Source organism: Pelecanus crispus, chromosome 9 (genome assembly GCF_030463565.1).
Source record: "Pelecanus crispus isolate bPelCri1 chromosome 9, bPelCri1.pri, whole genome shotgun sequence".
NCBI classification, from domain to species: Eukaryota; Metazoa; Chordata; class Aves; order Pelecaniformes; family Pelecanidae; genus Pelecanus; species Pelecanus crispus.
In genome coordinates, this window is record NC_134651.1 from 35356992 (window position 1) to 35369072 (window position 12081).

At 50.1% G+C, this 12081-nt stretch overlaps 1 protein-coding gene across 1 annotated transcript in view; it reads right to left on the reverse strand.

The window, feature by feature from the left end:
- ASTN2 (astrotactin 2) overlaps positions 1–12081 on the reverse strand; it is a 363040-nt gene that overhangs the window by 167232 nt on the left and 183727 nt on the right. The window contains 1 exon segment of the mRNA XM_075716105.1: positions 675–825. Within this exon segment, the coding sequence (XP_075572220.1) occupies positions 675–825 (151 nt within the window).

Below are 12081 nucleotides of genomic sequence, written 5' to 3' on the forward strand. Positions count from 1 at the left end.
TTTCCCAAGGCTCTGCCCCGTGTCTCTGTGCATTGTACCATACTTGCTCAAGCTCCACACGCAGGGAAGCGGTGACTTTGCTGTCAAAATTAGATGGGTTAGAGCTGGGAGAGGTGCTGAGCTCTGCTGCAGCCCACATGGAATAATGACAAAACCCCTCTGTGCATCAATAGCTGGGAGTGATTCAGAGCCTCTGCCCAAAACTAATGGTCAAAGGGTCAAAGAGGTCTTCTGGAGGGGAGATTGCAAAACCTGGGACTCGGTAGGTTGTCTGGCAAGACATAAGCACATTCAGAAACAAATCAGAATTCTGAAGGTGTCAGAGGGGCCCCAGAGGGGGAGAGGATGGGGAGATGCTTCATCTTTCTCCCACTCTGGGAAGCACAAGGAAGGAGAAAAAGTGAGACTGCTTTCAGCCCATGCTTTCTTGACAATCAGGAAAATGACCATCAGCCTCAAGTGCTTTTATTTTGCTCATCTGAGCCCCCAGGCTCCTTCCCTGAGGTCCTTAAGGCATATGTGATTTGCTGTGAAGGCCCCAGGGGTGGGAGGAGTCCACCACCAGCATGCACATCCCCTCGACCACTTCCCTGGAGAGGGAGCAGGCAATGTACCCCTCTGGCATGTCCCCAAAGCAGACGCCAGCCCCAGGGGCCAGCAGCCGCGGTACCTACCACGCAGCCCGTCGAGTCCACCTTGCGATCCGAAACGCACTTGAAGTTGCGGGTACAGCCACCGTTGTTGCGGGAGCAGTCTCGGACTGGCCCGAAGGAGGAGAGCAAGTCATTGATGGTTTCAAAGTAGGTGGACAGCATCGCTTCTTCCCTTGGAGAGAAAAGGCACCGTTAGGGTTGGCAGGGAGCTGGCAGCACATGGCACGGGCAGGGCAATCCACAAAGAGAGCTGCTCTGGAAAAATCACAGCATTTCGATTAGCAAAACCAAGTCAAAGAAAGCTTCCCAAGAAAATTAAGGCTTTGTGATTACGCTATATATAATAAATTTGCTGCATAACTCTGACATCCTTGATGAAAATCAACCAGTTATGGGGTTTCAAAGATACTATCTACCATTTTCATGCAAACTAGCAACTAAGAGATACTTTATGAGTAGCCTGGAGTTGTGTGTGAATCCAACCCTACACTAGACAACAGCGAATCCACAACAGTGAAACTCCTCCTGAACGTTTCATGGCTGGGCCAAGCCTCCCTGAACACCCACACCTTGTCCATCACCTGGGGACACTGCCAAAGCTGGAAAGCCATATGAATCATAGAATCATAGAATCATAGAATCATCTAGGTTGGAAAAGACCTTTAAGATCATCCAGACCAACCATTAACCTACACTACCAAGCCCACTCTAGACTAATCAAGGGTAGACTAGACTAAACCATATCCCGAAGTGCCACATCTACCCGTTTTTTAAACGCCTCCAGGGATGGTGACTCCACCACCTCTCTGGGCAGCCTGTTCCAATGCCTGACCACCCTTTCCGTAAAGAAATTTTTCCTAATTTCCAGTCTAAACCTCCCCTGGCGCAGCTTAAGCCCATTTCCTCTTGTCCTATCGCTAGCTACTTGGGAGAAGAGACCAACACCCACCTCACTACAACCTCCTTTCAGGTAGTTGTAGAGAGCGATAAGGTCTCCCCTCAGCCTCCTCTTTTCCAGGCTAAACAACCCCAGTTCCCTCAGCTGCTCCTCATAAGACTTGTTCTCCAGACCCTTCACCAGCCTTGTTGCCCGCCTCTGAACACGCTCCAGCACCTCAGTGTCTTTCTTGTAGTGAGGGGCCCAAAACTGGACACAGTATTCCAGGTGCGGCCTCACCAGCGCCGAGTACAGGGGGACAATCACCTCCCTGCTCCTGCTGGCCACACTATTCCTGATACAAGCCAGGATGCTGTTGGCCTTCTTGGCCACCTGGGCACACTGCTGGCTCATGTTCAGCCGGCTATCTACTAACACCCCCAAACTTGAATCTTGGCTTCGCACTTGCTGGGATGTGGAGGCTCATCCCTGTGCTTGGCTCTGGGGACAGGGGACCTGGAGCAGGGGACGCAGTGACGGGTGCAGGCACAGCTCTCTGCTGCGCTGTTCCACCCCGTGACAGCTCTGCAAAGCCCTGGGAACGGCTGTGCTGTGACACCCCTCTCTTAAGCAAGCGAGAAACATAAGTGCCTACGAATTCAATGGCCATGTAAAGTCTTGGGAAGCTCCCAGCCCTGCCTCTCCAAGCCGCGCACACAGCAGATTTTGTCTGTGACAAAGTATTCAGGCACTTTGCTTTCTGCTGGGTGCCCACAAAAGGAACACAGATGTTTGTCGAGAGCTTTAAGTATCTCCAAGGTATTTTTCATCTTCAAAGCACATTTTATATATTAACTGATACCTGCAACCTATCTTGAGCAACAGATCCCATCACCCCCTTACCGATAGGAGAGAGACAAAGCGATTTACCCAAGGTCACAGAACAAGTCACTGATTGCGAGGGACTTGACCTCCACCAGCTATTTATTAGATCTTTAAACACAGGGGGGCTGCAAATAAACACTGACCCCTCTGACCTTAGAATACCCCCCAAGGCAATGCTGGGACTCACAGGTTGGTTTATTCCCCTTTAGCACCTTCCCCGCTCGCCCATCAGCACCTAAAAAGCCACACAATGACTTTTTTTTTGGGGGGGGGGGGGCGTAATTTGAAAACCGTGTGCTTGGCAATGAAACAGCAGTGGAGGAATATTCAGCAGCCCTTGAAAACCACAGCAGTCTTGAACTAGCACTGCATTATCTACCAGCGGAGGGCCGCTGCGTGCACACACACCGTCACACTCATGCACACAGCCCTGCCAACACCAAATGCTCGAAAAAATCATGACTCAGGCATTAAAAAAAAATATAATGAGATTGGCATAAAAATGATGAGATTTTAAAAATAAATCAATCACAGAGTGGGTTTTTTTTTTTTCTCCCCTAAATTTGCCTTCTGCTTTCTGAGCCTTTAGGGCGTAATCGAGCTTTTCCCTGCCAACTTGAGGGCTAGAAACTACGCAGAGACCAAAGCCAAAGAAATAAAGCCCCATGCAGTATTGAAGTCACGATTTTGCAGATTCCAGATTTCCAGGCAATCACAGGATTCCAGAAGCTGGGACTTTCAACAAGGAAAACATCATAAAACCACCAAAACCTGGTAAACTGGCACATCCCCGCTCGGACGGAGGTGGAGGGCAGCTTCTCTGCTACCGTGGGTCAGGGTGGATGAGTTACCCCAGCACCGGGGTAGCTCTGTGCCCACTGCAGTGCCTCCAGCTGCATCACCGCCCTACGTAGCAAATTCATGTCTGCGCTGCCCGCTTTCACCCCAATTAATGCTTCCCAATTAACTTTTCCCTCTTGGCGATCATGCTTCCGATATTTCCCCTCTCTTGGCCCATCTCCTAGATTTCCCAACATATTTGGAGCTGAATCTCCCTCTGTCCTTTCTTGGTCATGTTTCAAATATCTTTAGAGGCCCTTTTCTATTAGCACTCTGTTCCCACCAGAATTTGCAGCTCCTCCGAAGTGAGGGAGTGAGAAAGAGAGAATATATTAGATCAGGGCACATATTTCTGCTGGAAAGATGGGGGAGAGAAAGGGCATATTATTTATTAACCAAAAATGCTGTTTATTAACATAGAATTATTTAAATAAAAAAAACAACAAATGATGACAACTCCTCCACCGCCCACCCAGAAAGCTCAGCCCCATCTGGTCCTCCCGAGGGGTTTCTCATCGTAGGTGGACTGCAAGGAGAACCATGTCCCCATCCTCCCTCCTGCTTTTTCCATTTGGCCACCAAATAACCAGACCCTCCTGCAGCTCCCACATCTCTGAAGGGAGAAGGTGAGGAGCTACAGCTGTGCTGGGTGGTGTAAAGGAGATCCCGGGGCCGGATCCTTGGCCAGGGTAACTCCGAAGAGCCGGAGTGCTGCCGGGAGAAGCCGGCTCATCCCACAAGGTGCCATACTCCCAGGCTGGCGCTGGCAAGGGCAGTTTGTCACACTTTTAATTAAAACCTGGAAGCACAAAACAATCTGCCCTCGGGAGGTGGAGGACAGGAACGGGAACCTCGCTCTCCGAAACTGTGCCTGGCATAATGGATGACCCTCAACAAAACAGAGGCAGGGGCTGCCGAGCCGGAATGAGCCATTAAACTTATTAAAATATTAACCTCGCTGGAAGGTAGGGAAGAGGAGCTGGAGGTAAGTGTTCAAATGTCACCTGCAAGAGGAGCGGGGCGACGGCGCTGCCTGCAGACTGAGGGAGGCTGCTCGGCCAGATTGCTTCTGTGTCAGCCGTCGTCAGATTGGAGGAGCATCGCTTCAACGCGGCGCCCTGACAAGGGGGATGTCAGCAGATGAGAGGGCTGACACAATGCTCGGAGCGAGCTGGGAGCAAACTTTGCTTTTGTTTGCCTCCGGAGCAGCCAACAGAGCCGGGCTCAGCACAGGCAGGCGTTGCTGAGCTCCTTTTAATTTTAGGGGGTGAAGAGCAATAATTACCTGCCTCCCACAGAAGCAATGGGACAGGCAACAAGCGGCACGGAGCAGATGATTTTCTACCCACGCAGCTCTGCAGTGACCCCTGCCCATCTCTTCCTGCCCGCTGCATGGGACTGCAGCCCCCAGCCCTCAAATCCCAGAGCCTGCCCCGGAGCGCAGGCAGTGCCGACAAGGCAGGGGACACTTGAGGAGCGATGGCAGTATCTGGCCACCACTGCACAGTGTCTGCCGGGGGCAGCCACCTCTCCCCACCGCCTGGGCATGCCAGATTAGACCAGCCCTGATGGATGAAACACTTTCCCTCTAGTAACAAGCTGCCTGCAAAAGAACAGCTCTTTTCTCTTGTTCTCCATCTATCTGTATTGAATTTCATCGAGTGACCCCCAGATCCATTCTGACAAGGAGAAGATGGGCTCTGCAGTTCACGCAGTGCCCAGGGCACACCAGAGAGCTGGGGGAAGCTGCCGGTGGCCCTGGCCGGACCCAGGCACCGAAACCACAAAGACCAGGCAGGGCCCAGTGCCCCGCATGCTGGGAGGACGGGGCAATTCCCGACTGCCCTGAAGCAGATTCTAGGTGCCGTCAAAAAGGGCATTTTGGAGCGAGCGACCTAATTTCTGGTGCCAGATTCTCTCCGCAAGCACAGACATGTCTATGAACACATGCACACGCTCTTTCTCTAAGTCTCCAGGCCTCCCAAAGACACAGGCAGATGCCCAAATGATACTTACAAATGAAACGCACCCCCCTCTCTGCCAGTATCCACTGATGATACACAGCCTCAGTAAAAGCCCCTTTTCTAACAACTTCTATTGCCACAAATGGTCAGTGCGATGCACAGCAGCAGAGCTCTCCACCTGACTTGGCACAGCTCCTGCAGCGCAGACCACGGCACCCATCCTCACCCAGCCCCATGCCACCTCCCATCACCTGCACTTGCCTCGATTCCCTCGAAAACACTTTTCTCCATCCTCCCGCTTTGTTCCAGGCCCTCATTAATGAAGCAGATTCAGTGACAAATATCGCTGGGGGTTATTTATTCATGAAATACCAACACCATGCAATTCTCAAAGCCTCCAAAGCACTCATCTCAGAATAAGCTTCTGAGCTTCGCAGTGGCTCTTCTCTCCAGCTCATCCTGGAAGGGGATTAGTGGGTGTTACCCAACTCAGCTGCCCCTTTTTATGGCCTGCTCATGGTTAAAGACTTCGGTGTCTTACAAAGTTAACCATCGCTGAGAAACACAAAGAGAAGGACGCAAGTTGGGGACTAAGCCAGTGCTGCTCTACCATCTGCTCCCCGAGCTCTGTTTGGAAAGGGATCGAGGGGAGATTTGGGTTTCATGAGTTTCTAGAGACAGGGCCCACTAGCAGCAAAAGGCATGATGCTGTGTAACCTGCAGCTTCCTCCTGAAGGAGGGACCAGTACATGCTGGGGACCCAAAACCACCCAGCGCAGCCCAGCCAGGATGCCTTACGTCCACCACCTCGTGCTGCTTCCTATTTCCATAGGCAAAACCCCACTCAACAGGGAACTTAAGAGCTGATGCACTTGCAAACCAGGACAGAGGAATTTAAACCCAGATTCTGCGTTTTTCAGCCCGACAGCTGCTTGCCTGAGTAATTTTGACCAGCTCTGGCCACAAAACTTCTGCTGTGCTGTGAGGCTCGAGAATGGGCTGGTCTCCTCACAGCTAAGAGCCCACCAGAGAGGTGCCTCCCTGTGCAGGCTTTGCTCCCTTTTCCCGTTATGTCCAGCCAGAGGTTAAACCTGGATGTCCTCTGCCTTTCACCCTTCTTCCCTGCCGCATCAGGTCATCTCCTGCAGAGCTGGCTTTACCTGGAGGGACGCTCAGCCTCTGCCCTCTGGGTGCTCACATGGGAGCCGTGGCTCCTTCCCCCTTCCAGACCCCATCACGGCCCTATCCAGCCAGAAATGTGCTGAGGGCACAGCTCAAGCTGAGCACCCATCCCTCCGGGGCAGTTTCTGGGAGGAGCTGGATGCCCACCCTGGGGGAAAATGCCTCCAAGGAGTTCCCAAATGCAGCCCCAGACCTGCAACATCTGAAGTCCCCATCCATGTAGCAGGTAGGTTATTTCCTTCCCAGCAAATGCTCTGTCTGAGCATCACTTGTGCTCTCACCTATTCCACTCCTGCCTTCTTCCACTCCTTTTCTCTTCTCCCTCACATCTCTTTTTCCTCCACTAAGCCCCTGCATTCCTCTGCTAATCCGGCCAGTGCTGAAATCATTAATGAGGCTGCCGAACTCTCTCCTTGAGTTTCAGAGTAAACAGCTCAAAGATATTTATGAGATTGGTGGAAGCGGGACCTACACAAGCCTTTCTGCTGTGCAAATGGTTCTGCCCCTGTCTGCAGCCACGCGAGCTGGAAACTTCTTCACCAGCGATGAATTGCAAACACTGGGTGGAAGATGGTAAGCTGGGAAAGGTAGTGGCTCTCAGCTGCAAGCTTGAAATATCAAATTGGAGGGGGAATTACAGACTGTAGCAGAAGAAAAGTTAACCCAGCCCTTCATCCCTGGCTTCTTGCACTGCAGCACTTGGCCGTGTTGAGGCTGGGAAGAGCTCAGGGTATTCACACAGAGCCCAGCAAAATTCATCACAGAAATGGGCACGAAGGGCCTGCCTGCCTGATAGACACATGTACCCCAGCTGAGGGTGCGCCGCAAAGCTGATAATCACGGTTTTTTATACAAGTTTTACATATAAATGATAAAAGAACAAATTACATCTGCAAAGCCCATCATTCAGAAGTGAACTGTCAGGATTTGACCAGCATGTGGGGCTGGGACCCCGGCTGCAGGCAGACCCCTCGGGACCCTGAGGTACCACCACCCGCGGCCCCAGCCCTGATCTCAGTGCGTGGCATTCCCCCTCGCCTGCAAAGAGAGCCATCCCTTCCCCTGGCACTTTCTCCTCCCCGGGACTCACCACCCAGGATCCCCAGAATCTCATGAACATCAGTTTATTTTCACAGTTTCTGTACACTCGCTATTATTTTCTTCATGCTTAAAATGGGGAGCCAAGGCAACAAGAAATCAGGAATAAAGGCGCTCACCACTGTTGGATGTCCAATGGGAGGTGCTTTCAAAATTATTTTTAGTACTTTTAGCACTTCCTGAGCTCACAGTACAATTCCAACCGGGTTTGATTGCACCACAGGCTCAGCTGTTCTGTACAGAGGGCCATGCAGTTAAACACCCAAATTGATGAATGTATGGTCACCTCAGAAAAGTGGTCTCCAATTTAAAGACAACAGAATGTGTTTTTTCCAGGATTTCAACCCTTTTCTTTTTTATTCTGCCTGCAACAAGAGACCATTCTCTCTACAGCCCTCTCCTGCACTCACTACACCATTTACCATGTCTGTAGTGAATGTAGCAACCATCTCCTGCAGCACCAAACCATGAGCTATCTCCTGAGCAAGTCCATCTGTGCATTGACCAAGCTGGGATGCTCCGGAAAAGTTAATATCCAGCCCCGGCGCTGGAGGACCTGACGAGGTGGTGGCAGCTTCTAACCAAAGGACTTCACAGTCTGAAACTTTGGCATGCTTAAGTCCACCTCTTCAACCAGGTTTCTTAGCGCGGTGCCTGAAGATGTGTGTGCACGGGGCAGATTCATTATTTTGCGCAGAAAAACCTGAGTTTCTGCCCAGCGCACCCACAGACACTTTTCAGCCACTTTAATAGTGCTGGGAGGTTTCAAGAAAAACAGCCATCACCCAGGTCCTAAACCAGGAGAAATCTTCCTTACTTGAGTGATGTTGGAGAAGGCACTTCAATGGAGCTATGCTGACACACCACAGCTGATGAACTGCTTACTATAAATTTTCCAGGTGGTCTCACTTCTTGTGGTAATACTATAATAAACACTTGCAAAAACACTCTCCCAAAAACCTTGAGGTTGAAAGTGTGAAAAATTCCCTACCATGCTTCAATAATTTGCTAGAGATTCAATAAAACCATCTCTCCGCCAGGGCGTTTTGAAGCTCACCTCAGAAACCAGAAGGGCCAGAAATTTAATTACAGCAAAGCAAAGCAAAACCAAACACACCGGAATAAAAGAGAGACCAGAAAGCCCATCGCATGCAGCACATATGCCAGGGGACGTCAGGGCTGATGAGGACAGGGATCTTCCTGATCACGCCGGGTGGACCACCCCACCCTCGGAGGCAGCGTGGCTCCGCCGTACGAAGGACCAGGATGCTACAGCCGAGATAAACCAGCTGGTTTTAATTCTGAGCATTGTCTCCCCTGTTTCAGAGAAGCATTGCGGTTGCCTCTTCAACCCCGCGTGAGCCAAAGGCAAACACAGGCGATGCTGGCTCAGTCTCCCAGGCAACCTCGCCACCAGGAGGTTTAAGAAAAGGCGCACGAGCCTTAATAGGGATGATAAACCAGGGTCAGTAAGTGCGCTGGAAATTACACGTGTCAGCGCCTGCTTCACTGCAGCTTATAATTAATCCCAAATTCAACGGGTTGCATTTCCCGTGTGGCGATGCTATAGTCAGGATGCTCCTGTGCGTCAGGCACCTTGGCAGCAAAATGCGGGATGGGAAGGGGGCTTGGAGCACAGCAAGTGCCCTTGGTGGGACAGAAAACCCACACTAAGCACCTGGGGACACCAGCCAGGATGAGAAACAGCACTGCTGAGCATCGTGTCCCACCCTGGCACATTGCGGCAAAACGGAGGGGCGTTGCCCTATATCCCCCCACCACCCCTTTCTGCATTTATTTAAGATACAGCTTTCCCAGCCATTTTTGAGGTCCCAAGCTTTATCCTGTTTTATGTCTTTCTGGAGCCCTGATAGCCACGTCCTGGCAGGTCGCAGAGGCTCAGTCCCGCCATGCTGCACCAGGCAAATGTGCCTGCTCCTGTGCATTTTCCACCTGCCCCTCACTAGCTTCATCAGGAGCTAATTCTTCAAGGCAGGGATGTGACTCTCCCTGTTTCGAAGATGTCCAGCACTGACAAAACTACTTCCCCCCTTCCATGCAAATGCAGAGCCCCAGCCCCCTGCTGCTATTACCACAACCGCTCCTAACATCCCAGCTGATGTTTTCAGCTTCAAAGGAATCTGTTTCCCTCTGTTGACTATATCACCAGCCAGAGCCAGACATACCTAATTCAGTTTTATTAACTTTAGTTATTATTTACCTCTGAAGGATGCAGCGTTATCTGAGATGAGCCTGACCCATCCCTTTCCCTACACTGTTTCTCCAAACTTCAGCTGCAAAGAAAATCTTTATAATATGAATTCTAAAAGTTCAAAAACCAGTAGCAAACCAGAAGCATGGAAAAAGCAGAGTTTCAACATCTTAAGATATTAAATAATAAAAAAATATAGCATCTAGACCACCAGAAACGGAAAGCTCCAGGCTCAGTGAGGAGCCACCTGGCCCCTCACACCACTGCAATTACCAATAAATGCCTTTTGGCAAGGGGTTCTAGGCAGATCCAACTATTAATAATTCACACAGTTCATGGAACTGTAATGGAATTCAAACAGTAGTGGAAGCTGCTTGTTCAACATGGAACCAGTAGTGGTAGTAGTAGTACATATTAATTGATAGTAATTGAGCACTAATTAACTCACAAAGTAATGTGTTTATCTAGCAAAATGGATCACACTATTGGCACGGAGGTTATCAGTAAAGGCAGCAATGCATAATTAAAAATACATAAATGAAAATTATCAAATGATTTCTCTATGCTAATTAATATTTTTACTAGCTCAGTTTGCCCAGCAGTTCCTTCTATCCCATCCTCTCAAAATACTATTTTTGAAATAGTGAACTTGTAAATACATCTCTGGCTTCAATTTAGAAATAAAAAACAACTGGAGGGATATTTTTCACGCTCAGAGATAACACGGTGATAACAAGGAAGGAAAAAATCTGTGCAGAAGGGGAAGCGAGAGACCACAGGGAGGGCTCGTGGCTTGCCACGGCAAAGCTGCTCTGAGCTGAGCAGACTTCACTGATGCTGCTGGCAAGACCTTCTGCAGGCTGCTGTGAAATGAGGCATCCAAAAATAGTTCTAACACCCCCACCACTGAAATGCTGACCCCTGCACTGCTGGTGGCCAGCCAGGAGTCCCATGGGCTTATCTGGAGGGATAGAGAGACACACACCATGCTGTAGGAGGAGAAGAGAGGTGGGGGGAGAAATCTCATTTGGTATTGATTAAACCCCTGGTTCTGACCCCAGAACCACGTGCCGTGACCAAGGGCAGGGACCCAAGAGGACAAAAGAGACAATCCTGGCGCCAGATCCTCCATGGGGATCACGCTTCTGCAGGAGCTCAGCAGAGAAGTGGCATGGGCTCTGCTGTCATCCTCGCCTTGCTCCCGCAACCAACTGCTTGGATGCAACCCAGCCCTTCCTGCAGCCCTGCCACCCAAATCCAGAGCAGCTGCCAAGCACAGTACCCCCAGTTAAATTTACAGGGAGCAAAGCCCTCCATGGGGGATGCCATGTTCAGGCTATCTCCACCTGGATGGTGGGATCTCTGCTGGTGAAGGGAACCTGCAAAGCATCTGCTCTGCAACGCAGAGACATCGAGGTCCATCAGGCATCCTGCAAATGGGAGCCACTGCCATGCAATGCAGGTACGCACAGGTCTGCGCATGCAGAAAAAGTATAATAAAGGAAATTATAAAGGTTGTGATGTCACATACTCAAAACCTAAGAAAACATGAGATCTAAGGTTGCCAAGGCAACCTTAATTCAGTAATTATACACTTTGATGGTGTTGATTGCGAGACCACATATAGGAGGGTTATCTGAAGGACCTATTTCTTCCCAAATGCCAAAGGTGATGGTGCTGAGCTGTAGCCAGGTGTCTGGGTGCCTGAAACGGTCCAGAGCTCGACAGGTGGGCATCCCAAAACTCACCCCCAGGTACCTATGAGCACCCACAGGCTTCTCAGCATCCTATAAACAACTTCATCTGCAGCTTCTCAGTATCTTGTTCTCTCTTCTTTGGAGGATGCATAGCTCCTACTTTATTGTACTCTATTCAGATGCTGTTCTGCATGCACAATTACTCAGCTCCTCATGGGTTGCTTATCCTTTGCTCAACAACAAAAAGCAACAGTATATCACAACCAATAAAGTGATTAAGTTCCCAATCTCCCTGTTACCATCCCCATTTTACACACAGGGAGCTGAGGCCCAGGAATAGTAATGTAAAAAACATCCACTACATTACATGCACCAAATTTGAGACATTTAGACTTGATTTTTCAGCATGCTTAGCTTTAAATGACACTTCCCCTGCTCAAAGCACAGCTCTCATTGACTTCGGTTGAAGTTTTTACAGCTCCACATTAATGCAGATCATTCCCAGAGCAGGTTCATCAGCTGTGCTGAGCAAGGCAAAGGTGAAAAACTAGGATATGATCATGCCATTAAAGATGGTTTCATAATGCATATGCACAGAGGGGCCGCCTGAAGGCTGCACAGCAAACTGACCCTGGCACCTCCCGGCTTTGGAGTTTTGCAAGCTTGGTAATGT